The sequence below is a fragment of the Brassica napus genome, chromosome A3 (genome assembly GCF_020379485.1).
Source record: "Brassica napus cultivar Da-Ae chromosome A3, Da-Ae, whole genome shotgun sequence".
In the NCBI taxonomy this organism is placed as follows: domain Eukaryota; kingdom Viridiplantae; phylum Streptophyta; class Magnoliopsida; order Brassicales; family Brassicaceae; genus Brassica; species Brassica napus.
In genome coordinates this window covers 35,436,125-35,461,151 of record NC_063436.1, presented here as the reverse complement: position 1 = coordinate 35,461,151, position 25,027 = coordinate 35,436,125, and the positions used below count along the sequence as shown (strand labels likewise).

Genomic DNA, 25,027 nt, shown 5'->3' with positions numbered 1-25,027 from the left:
TTGAAAACCTCAAAACTTTTGAACCGTGAGGAACTAAGTCGCCCATAGCACCATTTTGGAAAGCCCTAGAAAACATAATGGGCAGTGAATAGACGGCACAATTTTTCGGGCTCAAATTCAGCCGTTTTGACCCTCAAACAGGCTGCAGAAAGTTATGGCACGTAAAAAAGATCGAAAGCGGATTCTGAGGGTGTTTTTGATGCTTTCTTAACGCCATTAACCTCGACGCACTTTTTCGCTCAAAACAAAATGGCCAGAAAATCATGTGGGCCCCACGGCCTTGCACTCTGATTGGCCGAGAAAAGGATATATTGAAAAGAGAGTGATGTACTGATGGGTGCGATCATACCAGCACTAATGCACTGGATCCCATCAGAACTCCGCAGTAAAGCGTGCTTGGGTGAGAGTAGTACTAGGATTGGTGACCTCCTGGGATGTCCTCGTGTTGCACCCCTTTTTATTTTTTAATTTTATTTTTCAGCCTAAAACGAGTCTAAACTTGGAAACCTCATAACTTTTGAACCGTGAGGAACTATGTCGCCCATAACACCATTTCGGAAAGCCCTAGAAAACATAATGGGCGGTGAAAATACGGCGCATTTTTTCAGGCTCAAATTCAGCCGTATTGACCCTCAAACGGGCTGCGGAAAGTTAAGGCAAGTAAAAAAGATCGAAAACGGATTCTCAGGGTGTTTTTGATGCTTTCTTAACGCCATTAACCTCGACGCACTTTTTCGCTCGAAACAAAATGGCCAGAAAATCATGTGGGCCCCATGGCCTTACACTTGGATTGGCCACGAAAGGGATATATAGAAACGAGAGTGATGTACTGACGGGTGCGATCATACCAGAACTAATGCACCGAATCCCATCAGAACTCTGCAGTGAAGCGTGCTTGGGCAAGAGTAGTACTAGGATTGGTGACCTCACGGGAAGTCCTCGTGTTTCACCCCTTTTTATTTTTTAATTTTTTTTCAGCCTAAAACAAGTCTAAACTTGAAAACCTCATAACTTTTGAACCGTGAGGAACTAAGTCGCCCATAGCACCATTTCAGAAATGGGCGGTGAATAGACGGCACAATTTTCTGGGCTCAAATTCAGCCGTTTTGACCGTCAATCGGGCTGCAGAAAGTTATGGCACGTAAAAAAGATCGAAAGCGGATTCTGAGGGCGTTTTTGATGCTTTCTTAACGCCATTAACCTCGACGCACTTTTTCGCTCCAAACAAAACAGCCAGAAAATCATGTGGGCCCCACGGCCTTGCACTCTGATTGGCCGAGAAAAGGATATATAGAAATGAGAGTGATGTACTGATGGGTGCGATCATACCAGCACTAATGCACCGGATCCCATCATAACTCCGCAGTGAAGCGTGCTTGGGTGAGAGTAGTACTAGGATTGGTGATGTAACACCCCCGAACCGTCCTAAGTATAGGTCGACCCACCGGCCAACAATCAAACAAGAACATGACTGATGGACGACCCACACCAAGGGTTAGAGATGAAAGGCCAACCGGCCAGCCAACAATCAAACAAGAACATGACTGACCGTCCAACCCAACACCATGGTCCGGAAGCGTTACATGACGGGTTAACGGGCAATCCGGCCAGGGTCACAAGAAGTACAATTCGTGACTAGGCCAGTTTACCCACTAACACGTCCCGTCAGATTCAGGCCTAAGGCTTTTCAACCCGTACTAGAACCTAACGTTGTGTTAGCTGGACAAGCTAATATCAGAAACACCAAGTCATTTTACACAAAATTTCCTTTATTTATCATATATGATTCATGTTCGCAAACACAACATATTTTACAAGTAGTGGCTAGCCAAACGAGTAAGAGTACATACTTATATTCTGAAAACGTCTTTAGCAAAAAGATGCAAACTCTACACCAGCCGGCTTAACTCCCCGCGACTTCTACAGGCTGACACGGTCTACTGGTCACCTGAAAACAACAACGAGTGAGGAGTGAGTAATCTAGCATTACTCAGCGAGTTACAATCCCCATCTAACAAATACAACCCCTCGCTATCCCACCCGAAACAATCTAAAGCGAGAGGTTCACCTAATAAGCAATATCTGAAATACGCAGCGGATAATAATAACAAGATAATTAATGATATGAAATCGTAACCGCTAATGACTTGCTAACCACTTAATCTAGGGTTCAACAACCCTCTACACTATAACTAGGGCCCTTTGTGACTTAGTGTTCCTCCTCTATCCTCGGCAATATCCTATCTTCCTACCACAAAGGCCAGAAGAAGGAACTTTCAACCGAACGCGGCCCACAGTACAGTCGGGTCACCGCGCAACAGCCCCAGTACAGTCGGGCCACTGCCGGTTGTTACACGACGATCGCGGTCCACAGTACGGTCGGGTCACCACGAGACAGCCCCAGTACAGTCGGGTCACTGCCGGTCACTACCCCGTCCGTGTAACCACTCAGCCATGGGCCATGACCCCGTCTCTCTGAGTGTTCTCGATCCAGAGAATAAGGGGTTTCCTTAAACCCACTGGATACGAGGTCGAGGAAACACTAATCCACCTCAAACATGCCTAGCATTGTGGGTTACACAAATGCTATATGGCCAAAACATGACTAATACTAAACCCGGTATAATAACACAAGGTTCCTAGTATTAATCGCAACCCAATCAAACAAATTCCAGAATCTAGCATAAAGACTAATTCCAGAATCCTAACTATCCACAACTTAGCGATATCATCTAAGCATTCGACATTCGCAAACCAATCAACCTAACCATTAGCATGCTACTACGGTTCTCAAGCAATAACAAGCATGCTATCAACTCAATCAACAATACTAGACTATTAACTAATCAAACCATTACTCAGTTAGACCTGGCCTCCTGCCATGATCCAACTTCCAAGTAACGGGAACCTGCATGAAAACAAGTCAGCAATCAATTGATCATAACTCACAGTTCTTCGGCTGAACGTGGCCTTGACCCCAAATCCGTCTTCTGCGATCCGAACCCTTTTCCTGCCTTCTCAAGTAGACCCACGTCTGGACTGGTCTTGAACTGATCTTGTCTTCACTTGACTAATCTCCACTCGAACAGAACCTCCCCTAGGCGCTGTCTCAAAACTGGCCGAAAATTGCCCAAAACTCCCGAAAAAGCTTGGAAACACTTGTTTTCTTTTTAGGTTTCTCTCTCACGTTTTTCACTAGCTTTGAAGTGGTCTGAATGTCCTCAAATGAGCTGGGGTCGTGGCCTATTTATATAATACAGCAGCCAATCAGATTCAGGTTGGTGGCCGCCCGTGTGTCGCTCTGCATGGCTCCAGACGCATGCACGGCGACACCTCGTGCTCCACATGTCCTACAGCATGGCCAAGACTCATGCAGGGTGCCACCACTCCTCCCAGATGTCAGGCTGCATGACTGGAACTCATGCAAGGTGCCACAGCATCACACACATGGCTGGCCGCATGCTTCGGTTGCATGCGTGGAGACACCTCGTGCTTGGTCGATCCACCTCGTGCTTCTACATGTCAAGCTGCATGTGCAGCTTCCATGCACGGTGACACCTCCTCCTTGTGTTGACACTCATCTGCTTATGTGATAGACAGAACGTCCTGGCCATATGCATAGGGACACCTCGAGCTTCTTGGTCGGTTTACGCGATTTTAACTCTTCCGGTGAATTTTTTCCTCCCGCGATCAATCCCAAATATTTTTCCTACGCCCTTTCTGATGCTCTGAAGATTTTTAATAAACTCCACTTGATTTCTGAAGTTGAGAGAAAATATTTCCCGAGCCTCCGGCTTCCTCGAAAAATTCCATAATACCGAAATTAGGGGTTTTGCCCAACTTCGGATCTTCATGTCGTGCTTCCAACAATGTCATGCTTCAGATATCCTTTGGATCAATCTACCACATTGTCTAACCATGGTATAGTGGCATACTTGACTCATGGTTCACACAAGCACAATCTGATCGTCCGCGACCCGACCACAACAAAGATACTCGACCATTCTCTTTTTTTTTTTTTCAGGTTTCTACATTCTCCCCCCCCCCCCCTTAATAGAATTCGTCCTCGAATTCTAAGGTGTTGATGAGCCTCTGTCGACAAGTTTCCTCTGAACTATGTAGCTCTACAGCCAGTCCAATCCAAGAATCACCTCGTACCCTTCCAAAGGCACGATCAACAAATCTGCCACAAATTCTTTCTCCTGAATACCCAATGAAACATTCTTAATCCACTGATCTTCTTAAAGGGTTCGGTCTGCAGGGTCAAGACTGCCACGTTCATCCTATCAACAACAAAAAATCCACAAACTGGGCAGCTACATCGGGAGTCACATACCTACGTGTTTCTCCCGAGTCGAACAATACATGTTTGGGTTTACCAACAACATGTAAGGTTCCTGCCACAGTATCTCAATCACAATATCAATACAAAATTCTAACAACAACTCACAAGAATCATAACTCTTTACTTCTAAACGCGCAACCTAGCAATCAACTAGTCAATACTTAACCAAAATGCTAACCAAATTCTCAACAACTAAACTCCAAGCAAAGAGGTTAAGCACCCACAATACCTGCATTGGGACCCTTAGACGGTCCTGTACTATCAGGGTTTTCTATTTCTAAGGCATAAACCCTACCTCCTAGGTTTTGCCTCTTTGGTGCTGGCTCAATTGCTGGATGGCTAGGATGAGATCCAATCGCGAGAGGGGTCGCAGGGTTTGGCTTGTTCACTGAACATGCTGTAGCAAAATGGCCCTTCTTACCGCAGGTGAAACAAATGACATCTTTCCTTCCTAATGATGAAAAACCTTGCTGGTTGCTCTGTCGTTGGCTGGGACAATTTCTTGAAATGTGTCCCTGCTGTCCACATGAGAAACATATTCCTGAGTTACCCTTGTAACATGATTGGCCTCCAAATGTTTCCTCTCTTCGTTTGTTAAAACTTTGACCCTTATTGAAATTCTGCTTCTCTCTCTGATTGGGCTTGGTGTGTTCTCCAAAATTTTGTGTAGCCTTCCGTTCAGCTTCAACTACAGTCTCAACATTAACTGCCTTTTCCACCAGATCAGATAAGCTATAGAAATTACTTCCAGCTAGTCGACTTCCAAGCTCTGGTTTTAACCCGTACATGAAGTTACGGATCATAGTTCCTTCATCTTCACGCCCATCAAAAACATGTCGCCTCAGCCTGGTGAATTCAGAATCATAATCCCTTACGGACCTATCTCCTTGGACTAAATTCATGAACTTGCGCTCCAGCCGATGCTTTGCTTCTGGAGGAAAGTACTTCTTCTCAAACTCTCTCTTAAAAACATGGCCATGTTATGATGGTATGACCAAGCTGCCTGTCTATGCTGTCCCACCATCCTGTTGCGTCCCCTTCCAAATAGTACACAGCAATCTTCTTCTTGTATTCCTCCGGACACTCCATAGCTTCAAAATTCTTTTCCATCATTGAAATCCACTTGTCGGCTTCAATTGGATCTGATCCTCCTTCATATTTGTAAGATCCAATGTTCTTCATGGTAGTTAACAGCTTGGAAACTTCAGAGGTTGGGGTTCGTGTGGGCTGGTTACTAAGTGCTCGGGTCATCACATCATGTAGAAGCTTCAAGGTGTTTTCTGCTCCTTGATCTTGTGGTCTTTCTGTGGAACGGTTCTGATCTGGCCGTGGGTTTGATTGAGTGGATTGGCCGTGTTGAGATCTCTCATCCTGATTATAACTTGGATTATTGCTTGACAAACTGCCTTCCCTCATCATTCTTGTCTGGTTACCGTACACAGGAAAAGATCTTGTCCTCTCAAGAATCCTATTGTAACCAAACATTTCACTGATGCCATTTCCATTATCCCGGTCTGATCTGTAGCCCAGTCCTCTCCCTGTCGAAACCCTACCCTCTCCCCATATCTGATCTCGTCCATCATCACCAGTCCCGCGGTTAGCCATCTGCACACAACTAAAAGGGTAAGTCCTATTCTTACTACGAAAAGTGGCTGGTTTCCTAAAGCATCTTTTTGCGACTCCTTTGACTCGATAAAATCGATAAAAAGCACTCGTGTCACGCATGGACGAAACCATGCTCTGATACCACCTCTGTAACACCCCCGAACCGTCCTAAGTATAGGTCGACCCACCGGCCAACAATCAAACAAGAACATGACTGATGGACGACCCACACCAAGGGTTAGAGATGAAAGGCCAACCGGCCAGCCAACAATCAAACAAGAACATCACTGACCGTCCAACCCAACACCATGGTCCGGAAGCGTTACATGATGGGTTAACGGGCAATCCGGCCAGGGTCACAAGAAGTGCAATTCGTGACTAGGCCAGTTTACCCACTAACACGTCCCGTCAGATTCAGGCCTAAGGCTTTTCAACCCGTACTAGAACCTAACGTTGTGTTAGCTCGACAAGCTAATATCAGAAACAACAAGTCATTTTACACAAAATATTCCTTTATTTATCATATATGATTCATGTTCACAAACACAACATATTTTACAAGTAGTGGCTAGCCAAACGAGTAAGAGTACATACTTATATTCTGAAAACGTCTTTAGCAAAAAGATGCAAACTCTACACCAGCCGGCCTAACTCCCCGCGACTTCTACAGGCTGACATGGTCTACTGGTCACCTGAAAACAACAACGAGTGAGGAGTGAGTAATCTAGCATTACTCAGCGAGTTACAATCCCCATCTAACAAATACAACCCCTCGCTATCCCACCCGAAACAATCTAAAGCGAGAGGTTCACCTAATAAGCAATATCTGAAATACGCAGCGGATAATAATAACAAGATAATTAACGATATGAAATCGTAACCGCTAATGACTTGCTAACCACTTAATCTAGGGTTCAACAACCCTCTACACTATAACTAGGGCCCTTTGTGACTTAGTGTTCCTCCTCTATCCTCGGCAATATCCTATCTTCCTACCACAAAGGCCAGAAGAAGGAACTTTCAACCGAACGCGGCCCACAGTACAGTCGGGTCACCGCGCGACAGCCCCAGTACAGTCGGGCCACTGCCGGTTGTTACACGAAGATCGCGGTCCACAGTACGGTCGGGTCACCACGAGACAGCCCCAGTACAGTCGGGTCACTGCCGGTCACTACCCCGTCCGTGTAACCACTCAGCCATGGGCCATGACCCCGTCTCTCTGAGTGTTCTCGATCCAGAGAATAAGGGGTTTCCTTAAACCCACTGGATACGAGGTCGAGGAAACACTAATCCACCTCAAACATGCCTAGCATTGTGGGTTACACAAATGCTATATGGCCAAAACATGACTAATACTAAACCCGGTATAATAACACAAGGTTCCTAGTATTAATCGCAACCCAATCAAACAAATTCCAGAATCCAGCATAAAGACTAATTCCAGAATCCTAACTATCCACAACTTAGCGATATCATCTAAGCATTCGACATTCGCTAACCAATCAACCTAACCATTAGCATGCTACTACGGTTCTCAAGCAATAACAAGCATGCTATCAACTCAATCAACAATACTAGACTATTAACTAATCAAACCGTTACTCAGTTAGACCTGGCCTCCTGCCATGATCCAACTTCCAAGTAACGGGAACCTGCATGAAAACAAGTCAGCAATCAATTGATCATAACTCACAGTTCTTCGGCTGAACGTGGCCTTGACCCCAAATCCGTCTTCTGCGATCCGAACCCTTTTCCTGCCTTCTCAAGTAGACCCACGTCTGGACTGGTCTTGAACTGATCTTGTCTTCACTTGACTAATCTCCACTCGAACAGAACCTCCCCTAGGCGCTGTCTCAAAACTGGCCGAAAATTGCCCAAAACTCCCGAAAAAGCTTGGAAACACTTGTTTTCTTTTTAGGTTTCTCTCTCACGTTTTTCACTAGCTTTGAAGTGGTCTGGATGTCCTCAAATGAGCTGGGGTCGTGGCCTATTTATATAATACAGCAGCCAATCAGATTCAGGTTGGTGGCCGCCCGTGTGTCGCTCTGCATGGCTCCAGACGCATGCACGGCGACACCTCGTCCTCCACATGTCCTACAGCATGGCCAAGACTCATGCAGGGCGCCACCACTCCTCCCAGATGTCAGGCTGCATGACTGGAACTCATGCAAGGTGCCACAGTATCACACACATGGCTGGCCGCATGCTTCGGTTGCATGCGTGGAGACACCTCGTGCTTGGTCGATCCACCTCGTGCTTCTACATGTCAAGCTGCATGTGCACCTTCCATGCACGGTGACACCTCCTCCTTGTGTTGACACTCATCTGCTTATGTGATAGACAGAACGTCCTGGCCATATGCATAGGGACACCTCGAGCTTCTTGGTCGGTTTACGCGATTTTAATTCTTCCGGTGAATTTTTCCTCCCGCGATCAATCCCAAATATTTTTTCTACGCCCTTTCTGATGCTCTGAACATTTTTAATAAACTCCACTTGATCTCTGAAGTTGAGAGAAAATATTTCCCGAGCCTCCGGCTTCCTCGAAAAATTCCATAATACCGAAATTAGGGGTTTTGCCGAACTTCGGATCTTCATGTCGTGCTTCCAACAATGTCATGCTTCAGATATCCTTTGGATCAATCTACCAGATTGTCTAACCATGGTCTAGTGGCATACTTGACTCATGGTTCACACAAGCACAATCTGATCGTCCGCGACCCGACCACAACAAAGATACTCGACCATTCTCTTTTTTTTTTTCAGGTTTCTACAGGTGACCTCCTGGGAAGTCCTCGTCTTGCACCCCTTTTTATTTTTTAATTTTTTTTTCAGCCTAAAACGAGTCTAAACTTGGAAACCTCATAACTTTTGAACCGTGAGGAACTACGTCGCCCATAACACCATTTCGGAAAGCCCCCGAAACCATAATGTGCGGTGAATAGACGGTGCAATTTTTCTGGCTCAAATTCACCCGTTTTGACCCTCAAACGGGCTGCGGAAATATAACGCACATAAAAAAGATCGAAAACGGATTCTCAGGGTGTTTTTGATGCTTCCTTAACGCCATTAACCTCGATGCACTTTTTCGCTCGAAACAAAAAGGCAAAAAAATAATGTGGGCCCCACGGCCTTGCACTTGGATTGGCCGCGAAAAGGATATATAGAAACGAGAGTGATGTACTGACGGGTGCGATCATACCAGCACTAATGCACCGGATCCCATCAGAAATCCGCAGTGAAGCATGCTTGGGCGAGAGTAGTACTAGGATTGGTGATGTAATAACCCTGACCTTAGAGGACAAGTCAACGTAAAGTCAACAACGTGGAATCATCCAGCAACCAAAGTGGAAAGGTGTATGAAGATGTTTATGGAGGTTCGATCGAGGAGTTTTGAAGAACGATCGAGCAAAAGTAAAAATGGTTCGAGGAGTTAGAAATTAAGCTACGGAATGGTGATGGTCGAACATGGAAGATTTCCAAAGTCAGCAACTTAAGTAAGACTTAATCTCAATCATCAAGTTGAGATAGGAGAAGACATTTGGTCGAGTCAGAATCAAGTTTGTTCGAGAGCGTAAGGAAGCAGTCAAAAAGCAGTACCGGAGATAGTCTACATCAGAGGTTCGGTAGCAGCATGAAGACAAAGGTGATCAACATAAATCAAGGAGTTAAGGAGTCAACCTAGAAACCTTATTTAAGGTATTTGAAGGCATATTAGAGAGTCTAGCCAAGACATAACCAAGATGATCCGGAGAAAAGCAGTTTTGGTCGATATGGTCAAAATGAGCTGGAGGAGAGCTAAGGAAGCCAAATGAAGATGTGCAAAGATGAGAAAGGAGTTCAAAGGGAGGTTTTGAAAGTGGTCAACTCAGAAGTCAAAGTCAACCAAAGTTAAAGGAGAGAGAAAGTGCCTTATTGGTCCATTTACCACTTCCGAGCAACCAATAGGAGCATGCCACGTGTAGGAGACAAAATTCCTTCAAACCTGGACAAGGTGTGGAATAAATCAAGGGATTTTTGAGTGAAGAAATCATGGGCAAAAGACATCTAGAGAGAAGGAATCATGAAGACACATTTTATACCCGAAATGGGCTATAAGTGGCAAAGAAGACATGGGCTGGAGAAATGAGTTTCTACCTCAAAACCTCGACATCTATGGTTCATTTAAGACCCAAATGAAGTAATGGAGCAGGATGGAACAATCACTTGAAGCCTGGAGTAAGTGGAGCAGTCCATTAACCAAAAGTAGTAAAAAAGCCCTTCATGAAGAAAAATTATTTAGAGTGGAATCACGTCAGGCACGAAGGAGATCATGCATTGGTCAATTCAGAACCTCATGGAGTCTACAGGAATAATGGGGAACAAACCTAAGGAGTAGGTTTACCATGTGCATTGCATGTCTTGTGGTGGTGAACATATTCATCTAGGGGTGATGATATGTTAGACATGCATTGTGTTGTTAGGTCGTTAGTTGCATGCATGCATTCGTTTGATTAGTTGTAGCTTATGAGTTGTTGTTGTGAAGCATGAAGATTTGAGTGTAACTCTCTCATGTAGTTCATATGCTCATGCATTGTAGTGTAGTTTGGGGTTGCAAAGAGATTTGAGTGAGACTCTCTCTTTTGCCGGGTAGTTGTAGTGTGTCGCTCGCTTTAGTTGTTTTAGGTTGAGTCTAGGCTTAGGGTTGTATTGAGGTTTGTGGCTTTGCCCCCTCATGCTAGTGTGTTTGTGTTTTGTCTAGGCTAGGGCGAGTGTGGGATGTGTTGTGCATTTAGTCTAGTTGTGCGTGGAGGTTAGAGGTGGAGTTCCCTCACGCTTGATTATTGTTTTGATGTGTTGTGTTGCATCTAGACTAAAGTGCATGGCTGTCTCGGAGTTAGATTGGGAGATACCCAATTCTCCAGTGGTGGAGTGACCTTCTCTCCATGGCTTGTCACGTGAAGTGGGTCGCGCCCATGGACAAGCCATGACAATGCGGCCCGAGTTAGATTGGGAGATGCCCAATTCTCGGAGATGATGTTTTCCGATCATGTGACTTATGTGTTTGTGGTCGGGAGTGTTCAGTTGGGAGAGTTAGGGCTCTGTGTTGTGAGGGATCCCAGGATGTGTTGCGTGTGGCGCCATCCTTTGAGTGTTTTGTTTTGTAGTGTTTGAGTCTAGGATTGAGTCTAGATCGAGTCTTTGTTTTGTAGTTAAGTCTCGGTGGGATACTTGTGTGTAGAGTAGTTGCATTGCATTCATGTTTAAGTTTTTGCATTGCATTCATGTTTAAATTCTTGCAATGCATATTTAATTTCTGTTGTTGTTATTGCATTGCTTTGTTGTGTTGCTCTTGTTGTTTGAGCATGGGCTGAAGGGGGTGGTTGTTGTTTTGTTTTGGGAACTCACTGAGTGATTTCGATTACTCATTCCCTCTTCTACTATGCAGGTAACCTTAGCGGATTGGACGTTTGCAGGGTGCGGAGGACGAGGCCAGGCGTAGATTTCCGTTGTTGTTTGCAAGGCGCAAGATATTGATGTTTTCACTCGTTTTGTTATTCATGGGTACCCGTTGACTCGTTTGTTTTTATTTTCTGCTGCGTTTATCTTTAAGGACTTTAGTCGAGTTCCCGACTTTGTAAAGTAAATAAAATTATGTTTGTTTTAATAAAATCCCCGTAGAACGCTGATATTTGAGTTTAGTCCGGACTTAACACAACTCTTGACCGAGGTACAGGTTGGCAAGCCTTAGGCCGAGGTTGAGAGGGACGGTACAGTGGTCGGACTGGTCGAGACTTTGAATTTGTTTTGAAGTCTTAGCTGGTACGACTGCGGTATTGTCAACCCTTGTAACGCTTCCGGGACGTTCCGGGTTGGTCCGGCCTAGGACGGTCCGGGGGTGTTACAAATGGTGGTATCAGAGCAATGGTTGAGATACCATTACTTTCGTTTGCGGGTTTTCATATGTTTTATCGAGTCAAAAGGAGTCGCAAACAACATCATTAGGGAACTGGCACGTCCTCTGCTTAGGATTAGGATTAGGTATGTTAGATCAGTTTTTGGGAATTTAGGACCTTACCCTTTTACCTTGTGTTGTAGTTTCTGGTGCAGGCAGTCGACAGGTTGGGAGTAGATCGAGGATGAGGAATGTGGTACGGTTACGGAGGGTTGGACAAGTGTCTGGAGCAGCCGGTTATGATGGATCAAGTGAGTCAAGCTCATCCAGCGAGTCAGCATCTGATTCTAACTTTGAAGATGAGAATGTGGTCGAGAGCACCGAGAGTTCACATGAGACTGGGTCATCTGAATTTGAAGAAGCTGAAGTACTTGAAGAAGTTGAAGAAGAATCTGATCACCTGGAAGGCATGAACTTTTTCGCAGGAACGGGAGCAATTCCGCAAGCATCCGACTCATTCAACTACCAGTATGGTTATGGCAATGAGTATTGGGAAGCAATGGACATCAGCTCGTCCGACGTGGAGATCATTAAACCACCAGCGCCAGAAGTTATTGAGATCTCATCAGACAGCACAGTCGCCGTCAACATCATTGACATCAGTTCTCGTGAAAGCAGTCTGTGGATTTCGATGCCAGCTTGGAGTCCAGCATTTTCACTTGGAGGATCTCTTGATTACAGTTTGGAGAGCATCGGACAATCTTTTGATCCATACAATGAGTATCACTACTCACCAATGCCAATGGAGTCACCGCCAGCAAATCCTAAAGTCGGAACTGGAGCAAGGGAAGTAGACATGGAAGTTCAACCAGAGATCGTAAGAGATGTTCAGATGATGGAGAGTACTCAGAATGGAAGGACCAGACCAAATGGAGCTCTAGGTGGACAAGTGGAAAAAGGAAGTACCAGTAGAAGACCAGCATCAAATGTTCAAGACTCTCGCAACATTCCAACCGAAGAAGAATGCAATGTGTGTGGAGCGGATGATCATCATACTCGGGCTTGCACAAGGATTAGGAGTCAGCCAGACTTGAGCGCATATCTGATTTGCAGCTCATGTGAGACGCGTGGACACTTCATCGCAGATTGTCCAATGACCAACGTGACCATAGCCGTACCCATCTCCGTTGTTCCTCCTACCAGCCTGCTCGATCAGCCTCATCTACAACAGGAGGATCAAACCTTAGAGACCTTGACCTTACTAGGAGTCCTGATTGGGGTTCTCGTGGCGGCTAAGGTAAGTGGGCGCTGATCCTTTCTCTTGGGTGTTGTAGCTGTAGTTGTTGCTCTGCTTTGCTTTCCTTTGCTTTGCTTGCTTGTTTAGTTTTGTGTTGTTGAGCGTTGCGTGTGCAACCTTGTTGTGTTGTGGACGGTGTGTCCTTGTAGCAAGTGTGGTTAATGAGTAACCCTTGCTAGGTTGTGGTAGTTAGGTTTAGTTTCTTTTAGAAGCCTTGTTAGTTTAGGATATAGTGAACCCTAGGATTTAGGAACCGATCCCTATTTATAGCCATAAGTTGAGATGTGTCGTGAGTGTTGATGTTGTCGGAAGGACATGAGCCTTGACATATTGTTACCAAAAGATTCGTGCATGTGTGGGAAGATCTGGAATCAGAGGAAATCGTGGTATAGATCGGCAACGAGTGTGCAACGGTTCAGAGTCGTCAATGTGAAGGTTCAGAGTCGTCAGCGTATGTTCAAGAGTCGTCGAGCAGTGTGGGGATTCAAGAGGAGCGATGGTGTGATCTTTCTCCCAAGAAGGATTTTCGTGCAATCCGTGCATGGTCATGTGTGCAAGACCAGAGCAATCAGTGATCGAGCTAGTGAAGAAGCAACGAAGGCAGTAACTGAAGCGTTAAGACCAGAGTGTATGATGTTTGAAATGGTGATGTCATGAAGAGATGAAGTTAATAAAAAGCCCATAAGCCGAAGAATCAGAGAAGAGATGTCACGAGGAAGACCAAACCAAGAAGATGTCGTGGTGAAGCCCAAACAGTGTAAAGCCAAGAAGAAAGATTATGATGAGAGTAGAAGATGAAGCCTAGTCAAGTCTAAGACCATAAGAAGACGAGAAGAGTTGAAGGAGAAAGCCCAGACGAAGAATAGACGGAATGTTGAAGATCAAGATGGAGTTGTTTCCTAAGGAGGGGAGACAAGAGTAAAGCAGTTGAGTTGATCGTACCACAACAGGCAGTCATGATATGAGTAAATGGTGGTAGAAGAATTTATTTATATCAAATGGTGGTAGAAGATTTTTGAATCAAATGGTGGAATCAGATGGTGGCATCAGGTCAAATGGCAGCGGAGTTTAGACCTACATGGAGGAGTATCAAACAGTAGCAGCCGGATTACAAAGGAAGAAGAAGATAGTGAGAGCAGATAGTGGCATCAACGACATAAAGTCAAGGAGCAGATCGAGGAAGCTGAAGCAGTAAAGAAATGGTGATATCAAGGAGAGTTAAAGCAAAAGAAGAAGAGAGGAAGAAGATTATCAATGATCGGAGTAGAATCGAAGAAGCTAGAAGACGATGAAGAGTTGAAGTAGCCAACAAAAGGTGGTAGCAGAAAGTTCGGCGTAACTTGTGAATTCGGGGACAAATTCATTTTAAGGAGGGGAGAATGTAATAACCCTGACCTTAGAGGACAAATAAACGCAAAGTCAACGACGTGGAATCATCCAGCAACCAAAGTGGAAAGGTGTATGAAGATGTTTATGGAGGTTCGATCGAGGAGTTTTGAAGAACGATCGAGCAGAAGTAAAAATGGTTCGAGGAGTTAGAAATTAAGCTACGGAATGGTGATGGTCGAACATGGAGGATTTCCAAAGTCAGCAACTCAAGTAAGACTTAATCTCAATCATCAAGTTGAGATAGGAGAAAACATTTGGTCGAGTCAGAATCAAGTTTGTTCGAGAGCGTAAGGAAGCAGTCGAAAAGCAGTACCGGAGATAGTCTACATCAGAGGTTCGGTAGCAGCATGAAGATAAAGGTGATAAACATAAATCAAGGAGTTAAGGAGTCAACCTAGAAACCTTATTTAAGGTATTTGAAGACATATTAGAGAGTCTAGCCAAGACATAACCAAGATGATCCGGAGAAAAGCAGTTTTGGTCGATATGGTCAAGTGAGCTGGAGGAGAGCTAAGGAAGCCAAATGAAGATGTGAAAAGATGAGAAAGGAGTTCAAAGGGATGTTTTACACATTTCCTCAGGTTTTGAAAGTGGTCAACTCAGAAGTCAAAGTCAACCAAAGTCAAAGGAGAGAGAAAGTGCCTTATTGGTCCATTTACCACTTCCGAGCAACCAATAGGAGCATGCCACGTGTAGGAGAAAAAATTCCTTCAAACCTGGACAAGGTGTGGAATAAATCAAGGGATTTTTGAGTGAAGAAATCATGGGAAAAAGACATCTAGAGAGCAAGAAATCATGAATACACGTTTTATACCCGAAATGGGCTATAAATGGCAAAGAAGACATGGGCTGGAGAAATGGGTTTCTACCTCAAAACCTCTACATCTAAGGTTCATTTAGGACCCAAATGAAGTAATGGAGCAGGCTGGAACAATCACTTGAAGCCTGGAGTAAGTGGAGCAGTCCATTAACCAAAAGTGGTAAAAAAGCCCTTCATGAAGAAAAATTATTTGGAGTGGAATAACGTCAGGGACGAAGGAGAGCATGCATTGGTCAATTCAGCACCTCATGGAGTCTACAGGAATAATGGGTAACAAACCTAAGGAGTAGGTTTACCATGTGTTTTGCAAATAGCTCATTTAAGCCTTAAAAATGGGTTATGGGGCAAAGTAACTTGCCGATCAAGTTTGGAGCTGAGATTTGATACACTTGAACTTCAAGGTAAAGTAAGTGACCTTCCAGAAGCTCAGAAGAAAAAGAGTAGATTAAGTGTATTTACCCACATGCATGAATTTCGAGTTTAAATTGGTGACAAGTGTGTGAACATGTGTCAAGTGCTCCCATCCCTCCCTTTGGCTATAAATAGAACCCTTAGGATGTGTTTTTGAAGTTTAGAAACCCCTGACCTTTCTCTCTCAGTCGATCTTATGGTTTGTTCTAGAGAGAGAAAATGGCTTAAAACCGATAAAAGTTTTGAGTATGTGAGGTGAGTGTGGAAGGCTTTTGCGTGGCTTGATCCTTGCTCTAGGATCGGTTGTGGAGTGCTAGGAGTGGTGGTAAGACCTTAGTTGATCGTTTGTAGGTTCCCTTTTCCCTCGTAGCCTTTAGCCTCTCTTTGATCGGTTTTAGTGTTAACCTTAGGTCTTTTGCTTTTGGAGCTGTTGTGCGGTTTGTGAAGTTTTAGGTGGGTTTCCCTGGTTGTGTTGTGTGTTCTAACCGTGTGTGTGTGCAGGTGGAGGAGCAAGAAACGTTTTAGTTCTTGTGATTGAACCACATTTGTGGCTATGATTGTTTGGGTGTGTGTGTGTGGGAGATTGGTAGTCCCCATACTTGAGTGTTTACTTTCTTGCATGCATTAGTTGTATTTGTGCATTGCATGTCTTGTGGTGGTGAACATATTCATCTAGGGGTGATGATATGTTAGACATGCATTGTGTTGTTATGTCGTTAGTTGCATGCATGCATTCGTTTGATTAGTTGTAGCTTATGAGTTGTTGTTGTGAAGCATGAAGATTTGAGTGTAACTCTCTCATGTAGTTCATATGCTCATGCATTGTAGTGTAGTTTGGGGTTGCAAAGAGATTTGAGTGAGACTCTCTCTTTTGCCGGGTAGTTGTAGTGTGTCACTCGCTTTAGTTGTTTTAGGTTGAGTCTAGGCTTAGGGTTGTATTGAAGTTTGTGGCTCTGCCCCCTCATGCTAGTGTGTTTGTGTTTTGTCTAGGCTAGGGCGAGTGTGGGATGTGTTGTGCATTTAGTCTAGTTGTGCGTGGAGGTTAGAGGTGGAGCTCCCTCACGCTTGATTATTGTTTTGATGTGTTGTGTTGCTTCTAGACTAAAGTGCATGGCTGTCTCGGAGTTAGATTGGGAGATACCCAATTCTCCAGCGGTGGAGTGACCTTCTCTCCATTGCTTGTCACGTGAAGTGGGTCGCGCCCATGGACAAGCGCTGCATGACAATGCGGCCCGAGTTAGATTGGGAGATGCCCAATTCTCGGAGATGATGTTTTCTGATCATGTGACTTATGTGTTTGTGGTCGGGAGTGTTTAGTTGGGAGAGTTAGGGCTCTGTGTTGTGAGGGATCTCGGGATGTGTTGCGTGTGGCGCCATCCTTTGAGTGTTTTGTTTTGTAGTGTTTGAGTCTAGGATTGAGTCTAGATCGAGTCTTAGTTTTGTAGTTAAGTCTCGGTGGGAGACTTGGGTGTAGAGTAGTTGCATTGCATTCATGTTTAAGTTTTTGCATTGCATTCATGTTTAAATTCTCGCATTGCATATTTAATTTTTGTTGTTGTTATTGCATTGCTTTGTTGTGTTGCTCTTGTTGTTTGAGCATGGGCTGAAGGGGGTAGTTGTTGTTTTGTTTTGGGAACTCACTGAGTGATTTCGATTACTCATTCCCTCTTCTACTATGCAGGTAACCTTAGGGGATTGGGCGTTTGCAGGGTGCGGAGGACGAGGCCACGCGTAGATTTCCGTTGTTGTTTGCAAGGCGCAAGATGTTGATGTTTTCACTCGTTTTGTTTTTCATGGGTACCCGTTGACTCGTTTGTTTTTATTTTCTGCTGCGTTTATCTTTAAGGACTTTAGTCGAGTTCCCGACTTTGTAAAATAAATAAAATTATGTTTGATTTAATAAAATCCCCGTAGAACGCTGATATTTGAGTTTAGTCTGAACTTAACACAACTCTTGACCGAGGTACGGGTTGGCAAGCCTTAGGCCGAGGTTGAGAGGGACGGTACAGTGGTCGGACTGGTCGAGACTTTGAATTTGTTTTGAAGTCTTAGCTGGTACGACTACGGTACTGTCAACCCTTGTAACGGTTTCGGGACGTTCCGGGTTGGTCCGGCCTAGGATGGTCCGGGGGTGTTACAGGTGACCTCCCGGGAAATCCTCGTGTTGCACTCTTTTTTATTTTTTTATTTTTTTTCAGCCTAAAACGAGTCTAAACTTGAAAACCTATAAACTTTTGAACCGTGAAGAACTACGTCGCCCATAGCACCATTTCGGAAAGCCCCAGAATCCATAATGGGGGGTGACTAGACGGCGTAATTTTTGGGGTTCAAATTCAGCCGTTTTGACCCTCAAACTGGCTGCAGAAAGTTATGTCACATAAAAAAGATCGAAAGCGAATTCTCAGGGTGTTTTTAATGCTTTCTTAACACCATTAACCTCGATGCACTTTTTCGCTCGAAACAAAACGGCAAGAAAATCATGTGGGCCCCACGGCCTTGCACTTGGATTGGCTGAGAAAAGGATATATAGAAACGAGAGTGATGTACTGACGGGTGCGATCATACCAGCACTAATGCACCGGATCCCATCAGAACTCCGCAGTGAAGCGTGCTTGGGCGAGAGTAGTACTAGGATTGGTGACCTCCCGGGAAGTCCTCGTGTTGGACTCCTTTTTATTTTTTTATTTTTTTTTCAGCCTAAAACTAGTCTAAACTTGAAAACCTCATAACTTTTGAACCGTGAGCAACTACGTCGCCCATAGCACCATTTCGGAAAGCCCCATAATCCATAATGGGCGGTGACTAGACGGCGTAATTTTTCGGGTTCAAATTCAGCCTTTTTGACCCTCAAACGGGCTGCAGAAAGTTAAGGCACGTAAAAAAGATCGAAAGCGGATTATCAGGGTGTTTTTGATGCTTTCTTAACACCATTAACCTCGATGCACTTTTTCGCTCGAAACAAAATGGCCGTAAAATCATGTGGGTCCCACGGCCTTGAACTTGGATTGGCCGAGAAAAGGATATATAGAAACGAGAGTGATGTACTGATCGGTGCGATCATACCAGCACTAATGCACCGGATCCCATCAGAACTCCGCAGTGAAGTGTGCTTGGGCGATAGTAGTACTAGGATTGGTGACCTCCCGGGAAGTCCTCGTGTTGCACTCCTTTTTATTTTTATATTTTTTTTCAGCCTAAAACGAGTCAAAACTTAAAAACCTCATAACTTTTGAACCGTGAGGAACTACGTCGCCCATAGAACCATTTCGGAAAGCTCCAGAATCCATAATGGGCGGTGACTAGATGGCGTAATTTTTCGGGTTCAAATTCAGCCGTTTTGACCATCAAACGGGCTGCAGAAAGTTATGGCACGTAAAAAAGATCGAAAGCGGATTCTTAGGGTGTTTTTGATGCTTTCTTAACACCATTAACCTCGACGCACTTTTTCGCTCGAAACAAAATGGCAAGAAAATCATGTGGGCCCCACGGCCTTGCACTTGGATGGGCCGAGAAAAGGATATATAGAAACGAGAGTGATGTACTGACGGGTGCAATCATACCAGCACTAATGCACCGGATCCCATCAAAACTCCGCAGTGAAGCGTGCTTGGGCGAGAGTAGTACTAGGATTGGTGACCTCCCGGGAAGTCCTCGTGTTGCATCCCTTTTTATTTTTTTTATTTTGTTTTCAGCCTAAAACGAGTCTTAACTTGAAAACCTCATAACTTTTGAACCGTGAGGAACTACGTCAACTATTGCACCATTTCGGAAAGCCTAGAAAACATAATGGGCAGTGAATAGACGGCACAATTTTTTAGGCTCAAATTCAGCCGTTTTGACCCTGAAACGGGCTGCGGAAAGTTAAGGCACGTAAAAAAGATCGAAAACGGATTCTCAGGGTGTTTTTGATGTTTTCTTAACGCCATTAACCTCGACGCACTTTTTCGCTCGAATCAAAATGGCAAGAAAATCATGTGGGCCCCACGGCCTTGCACTTGGATTGGCCGAGAAAAGGATATGTAGAAACGAGAGTGATGTACTGACGGGTGCAATCATACCAGCACTAATGCTCTGGATCCCATCAGAACTCCGCAGTGAAGCGTGCTTGGGCGAGAGTAGTACTAGGATTGGTGACTTCCGGGAAGTCCTCGTGTTGCATCCCTTTTTATTTTTTTTATTTTTTTCAGCCTAAAACGAGTCTAAACCTGAAAACCTCATAACTTTTGAACCGTGAGGAACTACATCGCCTATAGCACCATTTCGGAAAGCCCCAGAAAACATAATGGGCGGTGAATAGACGGCACAATTTTTTGGGCTCAAATTCAGCCGTTTTGACCCTGAAACGGGCTGCGGAAAGTTAAGGCACGTAAAAAAGATCGAAAACGGATTCTCAGGGTGTTTTTGATGCTTTCTTAACGCCATTAACCTCGACGCACTTTTTCGCTCGAAATAAAACGGCAAGAAAATCATGTGGGCCCCACGGCCTTACACTTGGATTGGCCGCGAAAAGGATATATAGAAACGAGAGTGATGTACTGATGGGTGCAATCATACCAGCACTAATGCACCGGATCCCATCAGAACTCCGCAGTGAAGCGTGCTTGGGCGAGAGTAGTACTAGGATTGGTGACCTCCCGGGAAGTCCTCGTGTTGCATCCCTTTTTATTTTTTAATTTTTTTTCAGCCTAAAACGAGTCTAAACTTGAAAACCTCATAACTTTTGAACCGTGAGGAACTACGTCACCTATTGCACCATTTCGGAAAGCCTAGAAAACATAATGGGCGGTGAATAGACGGCACAATTTTTTGGGCTCAAATTCAGCCGTTTTGACCCTGAAACGGGCTGCGGAAAGTTAAGGCACGTAAAAAAGATCGAAAACGGATTCTCAGGGTGTTTTTGATGCTTTCTTAACGCCATTAACCTCGACGCACTTTTTCGCTCGAAATAAAACGGCAAGAAAATCATGTGGGCCCCACGGCCTTACACTTGGATTGGCCGCGAAAAGGATATATAGAAACGAGAGTGATGTACTGACGGGTGCGATCATACCAGCACTAATGCACCGGATCCCATCAGAACTAAGCGTGCTTGGGCGAGAGTAGTACTAGGATTGGTGACCTCCCGGGAAGTCCTCGTGTTGCACTCCTTTTTATTTTTTTAATTTTTTTTCAGCCTAAAACGAGTCTAAACTTGAAAACTTCATAACTTTTGAACCGTGAGGAACTACGTCGCCCATAGCATCATTTTGGAAAGTTCCAGAATCCATAATGGGCGGTGACAAGACGGCGTAATTTTTCGGGTTCAAATTCAGCCGTTTTGACCCTCAACTGGGCTGCAGAAAGTTATGGCACGTAAAAAAGATCGAAAGCAGATTCTCAGGGTGTTTTTGATGCTTTCTTAACACCATTAACCTCGACGCACTTTTTCGCTCGAAACAAAACGGCAAGAAAATCATGTGGGCCCCACGGCCTTGCACTTGGATTGGCTGAAAAAAGGATATATAGAAACGAGAGTAATGTACTGACGGGTGCGATCATACCAGCACTAATGCACCGGATCCCATCAGAACTCCGCAGTGAAGCGTGCTTGGGCGAGAGTAGTACTAGGATTGGTGACCTCCCGGGAAGTCCTCGTGTTGGACTCCTTTTTATTTTTTTATTTTTTTTCAGCCTAAAACTAGTCTAAACTTGAAAACCTCATAACTTTTGAACCGTGAGCAACTACGTCGCCCATAGCACCATTTCGGAAAGCCCCATAATCCATAATGGGCGGTGACTAGACGGCGTAATTTTTCGGGTTCAAATTCACCCTTTTTGACCCTCAAACGGGCTGCAGAAAGTTAAGGCACGTAAAAAAGATCGAAAGCGGATTCTCAGGGTGTTTTTGATGCTTTCTTAACACCATTAACCTCGACGCACTTTTTCGCTCGAAACAAAATGGCCGTAAAATCATGTGGGCCCCACGGCCTTGCACTTGGATTGGCCGAGAAAATGATATATATAAACGAGAGTGATGTACTGATCGGTGCGATCATACCAGCACTAATGCACCGGATCCCATCAGAACTCCGCAGTGAAGCGTGCTTGGGCGAGAGTAGTACTAGGATTGGTGACCTCCCGAGAAGTCCTCGTGTTGCACTCCTTTTTATTTTTATATTTTTTTTTCAGCCTAAAACGAGTCAAAACTTAAAAACCTCATAACTTTTGAACCGTGAGGAACTACGTCGCCCATAGAACCATTTCGGAAAGTTCCAGAATCCATAATGGGCGGTGACTAGACGGCGTAATTTTTCGGGTTCAAATTCAGCCGTTTTGACCATCAAACGGGCTGCAGAATGTTATGGCACGTAAAAAAGATCGAAAGCGGATTCTTAGGGTGTTTTTGATGCTTTCTTAACACCATTAACCTCGACGCACTTTTTCGCTCGAAACAAAATGGCAAGAAAATCATGTGGGCCCCACGGCCTTGCACTTGGATGGGCCGAGAAAAGGATATATAGAAACGAGAGTGATGTACTGACGGGTGCAATCATACCAGCACTAATGCACCGGATCCCATCAAAACTCCGCAGTGAAGCGTGCTTGGGCGAGAGTAGTACTAGGATTGGTGACCTCCCGGGAAGTCCTCGTGTTGCATCCCTTTTTATTTTTTTTTTTTTTTTTCAGCCTAAAACGAGTCTAAACTTGAAAACCTCATAACTTTTGAACCGTGAGGAACTACGTCGCCTATAGCACCATTTCGGAAAGCCCTAGAAAACATAATGGGCGGTGAATAGACGGCGCAATTTTTCGGGCTCAAATTCAGCTGTTTTGACCCTCAAACGGGCTGCGGAAAGTTAAGGCACGTAAAAAAGATCGAAAACGGATTCTCAGGGTGTTTTTGATGCTTTCTTAACGCCATTAACCTCGACGCACTTTTTCGCTCGAAACAAAACGGCAAGAAAATCATGTGGCCCCCACGGCCTTACACTTGGATTGGCCGCGAAAGGGATATATAGAAACGAGAGTGTTGTACTGACGGGTGCGATCATACCAGCACTAATGCACCGGATCCCATCAGAACTAAGCGTGCTTGGGCGAGAGTAGTACTAGGATTGGTGACCTCCCGGGAAGTCCTCGTGTTGCACTCCTTTTTATTTTTTTTATTTTTTTTCAGCCTAAAACGAGTCTAAACTTGAAAACTTCATAACTTTTGAACCGTGAGGAACTATGTCGCCCATAGCACCATTTCGGAAAGTTCCAGAATCCATAATGGGCAGTGACAAGACGGCGTAATTTTTCGGGTTCAAATTCATCCGTTTTGACCCTCAACTGGGCTGCAGAAAGTTATGGCACGTAAAAAAGATCGAAAGCAGATTCTCAGGGTGTTTTTGATGCTTTCTTAACACCATTAACCTCGACGCACTTTTTCGCTCGAAACAAAACGGCCAGAAAGTCATGTGGGCCCCACGGCCTTGCACTTGGATTGGCTGAGAAAAGGATATATAGAAACGAGAGTGATGTACTGACGGGTGCGATCATACCAGCACTAATGCACCGGATCCCATCAGAACTCCGCAGTGAAGCGTGCTTGGGCGAGAGTAGTACTAGGATTGGTGACCTCCCGGGAAGTCCTCGTGTTGCACTCCTTTTTATTTTTTTATTTTTTTTTCAGCCTAAAACGAGTCTAAACTTGAAAACCTCATAACTTTTGAACCGTGAGGAACTACGTCGCCCATAGCACCATTTCGGAAAGCCCCAGAATCCATAATGGGCGGTGACTAGACGGCGTAATTTTTCGGGTTCAAATTCAGCCGTTTTGACCCTCAAACGGGCTGCAGAAAGTTAAGGCACGTAAAAAAGATCGAAAGCGGATTCTCAGGGTGTTTTTGATGCTTTCTTAACACCATTAACCTCGACGCACTTTTTCGCTCGAAACAAAATGGCAAGAAAATCATGTGGGCCCCACGGCCTTGCACTTGGATTGGCCGAGAAAAGGATATATAGAAACGAGAGTGATGTACTGACGGGTGCGATCATACCAGCACTAATGCACCGGATCCCATCAGAACTCCGCAGTGAAGCGTGCTTGGGCGAGAGTAGTACTAGGATTGGTGACTCCCGGGAAGTCCTCGTGTTGCATCCCTTTTTATTTTCAGCCTAAAACGAGTCTAAACTTGAAAACCTCATAACTTTTGAACCGTGAGGAACTACGTCGCCTATAGCACCATTTCGGAAAGCCCCAGAAAACATAATGGGCGGTGAATAGACGGCGCAATATTTTGGCTCAAATTCAGCCGTTTTGACCCTGAAACGGGCTGCGGAAAGTTAAGGCACGTAAAAAAGATCGAAAACGGATTCTCAGGGTGTTTTTGATGCTTTCTTAACGCCATTAACCTCGACGCACTTTTTCGCTCGAAATAAAACGGCAAGAAAATCATGTGGGCCCCACGGCCTTACACTTGGATTGGCCGCGAAAAGGATATATAGAAACGAGAGTGATGTACTGACGGGTGCGATCATACCAGCACTAATGCACCGGATCCCATCAGAACTCCGCAGTGAAGCGTGCTTGGGCGAGAGTAGTACTAGGATTGGTGACCTCCCGGGAAGTCCTCGTGTTGCATCCCTTTTTATTTTTTAATTTTTTTTTCAGCCTAAAACGAGTCTAAACTTGAAAACCTCATAACTTTTGAACCGTGAGGAACTACGTCGCCTATAGCACTATTTCGGAAAGCCCTAGAAACATAATGGGCGGTGAATAGACGGCACAATTTTTTGGGCTCAAATTCAGCCGTTTTGACCCTCAAACGGGCTGCGGAAAGTTAAGGCACGTAAAAAAGATCGAAAACGGATTCTCAGGGTGTTTTTGATGCTTTCTTAACGCCATTAACCTCGACGCACTTTTTCGCTCGAAATAAAACGGCAAGAAAATCATGTGGGCCCCACGGCCTTACACTTGGATTGGCCGCGAAAAGGATATATAGAAACGAGAGTGATGTACTGACGGGTGCGATCATACCAGCACTAATGCACCGGATACCATCAGAACTAAGCGTGCTTGGGCGAGAGTAGTACTAGGATTGGTGACCTCCCGGGAAGTCCTCGTGTTGCACTCCTTTTTATTTTTTTTAATTTTTTTTTCAGCCTAAAACGAGTCTAAACTTGAAAACTTCATAACTTTTGAACCGTGAGGAACTACGTCGCCCATAGCATCATTTTGGAAAGTTCCAGAATCCATAATGGGCGGTGACAAGACGGCGTAATTTTTCGGGTTCAAATTCAGCCGTTTTGACCCTCAACGGGC

The 25,027-nt window shown here is 44.8% G+C and overlaps 2 protein-coding genes, 12 non-coding genes and 4 pseudogenes across 17 annotated transcripts; 17 read left to right on the top strand and 1 right to left on the bottom strand.

Annotated features, from left to right (window-relative positions):
- The first annotated feature begins 335 nt into the window (after nt 1–335).
- Nucleotides 336–454, top strand: LOC125607503. The gene has a single exon (XR_007338662.1). It is a non-coding gene; the product is annotated as a 5S ribosomal RNA (ribosomal RNA).
- Nucleotides 455–834: 380 nt separating this feature from the next.
- LOC125607623 lies at nt 835–953 on the top strand (annotated as a pseudogene).
- Nucleotides 954–4,124: 3,171 nt separating this feature from the next.
- On the bottom strand, nt 4,125–5,247 carry LOC125607263. Its single transcript, XM_048777162.1, has 3 exons — nt 4,575–5,247; nt 4,321–4,397; nt 4,125–4,202 (listed from the first exon to the last, which is right to left on the bottom strand). The coding sequence occupies exons 1-3, from the start codon at nt 5,245–5,247 to the stop codon at nt 4,125–4,127; spliced, it is 828 nt and encodes a 275-aa protein (XP_048633119.1).
- Nucleotides 5,248–11,470: 6,223 nt separating this feature from the next.
- On the top strand, nt 11,471–17,663 carry LOC106444788. 4 transcript variants are annotated; one of them, XR_007338446.1, is made up of 3 exons: nt 15,669–16,066; nt 16,152–16,194; nt 17,423–17,535. XR_007338446.1 is itself a non-coding variant. In XM_048776931.1 (2 exons), exons 1-2 carry the CDS (start codon nt 12,069–12,071, stop codon nt 17,474–17,476), a joined length of 1,107 nt encoding a protein of 368 aa, XP_048632888.1. In that variant the 5' UTR covers nt 11,471–12,068; the 3' UTR covers nt 17,477–17,663. The 4 variants fall into 4 exon arrangements, 1 of the variants encoding a protein (XP_048632888.1); XM_048776931.1 differs by lacking the exons at nt 15,669–16,066; nt 16,152–16,194 and adding an exon at nt 11,471–13,121 and having other exon boundaries at nt 17,423–17,663; XR_007338445.1 differs by lacking the exon at nt 16,152–16,194 and having other exon boundaries at nt 17,423–17,663.
- Nucleotides 17,664–18,292: 629 nt separating this feature from the next.
- Nucleotides 18,293–18,411, top strand: LOC125607487. The gene has a single exon (XR_007338646.1). It is a non-coding gene; the product is annotated as a 5S ribosomal RNA (ribosomal RNA).
- A 379-nt stretch (nt 18,412–18,790) lies between these two features.
- LOC125607511 lies at nt 18,791–18,909 on the top strand. The gene has a single exon (XR_007338670.1). It is a non-coding gene; the product is annotated as a 5S ribosomal RNA (ribosomal RNA).
- A 378-nt stretch (nt 18,910–19,287) lies between these two features.
- Nucleotides 19,288–19,406, top strand: LOC125607477. Its single transcript, XR_007338635.1, has one exon. It is a non-coding gene; the product is annotated as a 5S ribosomal RNA (ribosomal RNA).
- A 379-nt stretch (nt 19,407–19,785) lies between these two features.
- LOC125607505 lies at nt 19,786–19,903 on the top strand. Its single transcript, XR_007338664.1, has one exon. It is a non-coding gene; the product is annotated as a 5S ribosomal RNA (ribosomal RNA).
- Nucleotides 19,904–20,281: 378 nt separating this feature from the next.
- Nucleotides 20,282–20,400, top strand: LOC125607441. Its single transcript, XR_007338600.1, has one exon. It is a non-coding gene; the product is annotated as a 5S ribosomal RNA (ribosomal RNA).
- A 377-nt stretch (nt 20,401–20,777) lies between these two features.
- LOC125607651 lies at nt 20,778–20,888 on the top strand (annotated as a pseudogene).
- Nucleotides 20,889–21,267: 379 nt separating this feature from the next.
- Nucleotides 21,268–21,386, top strand: LOC125607486. The gene has a single exon (XR_007338645.1). It is a non-coding gene; the product is annotated as a 5S ribosomal RNA (ribosomal RNA).
- Nucleotides 21,387–21,764: 378 nt separating this feature from the next.
- LOC125607464 lies at nt 21,765–21,883 on the top strand. Its single transcript, XR_007338622.1, has one exon. It is a non-coding gene; the product is annotated as a 5S ribosomal RNA (ribosomal RNA).
- A 379-nt stretch (nt 21,884–22,262) lies between these two features.
- On the top strand, nt 22,263–22,381 carry LOC125607476. Its single transcript, XR_007338634.1, has one exon. It is a non-coding gene; the product is annotated as a 5S ribosomal RNA (ribosomal RNA).
- Nucleotides 22,382–22,760: 379 nt separating this feature from the next.
- On the top strand, nt 22,761–22,871 carry LOC125607649 (annotated as a pseudogene).
- Nucleotides 22,872–23,250: 379 nt separating this feature from the next.
- Nucleotides 23,251–23,369, top strand: LOC125607385. Its single transcript, XR_007338545.1, has one exon. It is a non-coding gene; the product is annotated as a 5S ribosomal RNA (ribosomal RNA).
- A 379-nt stretch (nt 23,370–23,748) lies between these two features.
- On the top strand, nt 23,749–23,866 carry LOC125607460. The gene has a single exon (XR_007338619.1). It is a non-coding gene; the product is annotated as a 5S ribosomal RNA (ribosomal RNA).
- A 365-nt stretch (nt 23,867–24,231) lies between these two features.
- LOC125607437 lies at nt 24,232–24,350 on the top strand. Its single transcript, XR_007338596.1, has one exon. It is a non-coding gene; the product is annotated as a 5S ribosomal RNA (ribosomal RNA).
- Nucleotides 24,351–24,728: 378 nt separating this feature from the next.
- On the top strand, nt 24,729–24,839 carry LOC125607663 (annotated as a pseudogene).
- Nucleotides 24,840–25,027: the final 188 nt, after the last annotated feature.

Bases quoted from the DNA above. Each gene is read 5' to 3' on its own strand.
- LOC106444788 (XM_048776931.1), top strand. From the start codon at position 12,069: ATGAGGAATGTGGTACGGTTACGGAGGGTTGGACAAGTGTCTGGAGCA. The intron at 13,122-17,422 runs GTAAGTGGGCGC...TCTACTATGCAG, and splicing joins GGGTTCTCGTGGCGGCTAAG to GTAACCTTAGGGGATTGGGC.
- LOC125607263 (XM_048777162.1), bottom strand. From the start codon at position 5,247: ATGAATTTAGTCCAAGGAGATAGGTCCGTAAGGGATTATGATTCTGAA. The intron at 4,398-4,574 runs GTATTGTGGGTG...ATACTGTGGCAG, and splicing joins GTCTAAGGGTCCCAATGCAG to GAACCTTACATGTTGTTGGT. The intron at 4,203-4,320 runs GTAGCTGCCCAG...TTGGGTATTCAG, and splicing joins GTAGGTATGTGACTCCCGAT to GAGAAAGAATTTGTGGCAGA.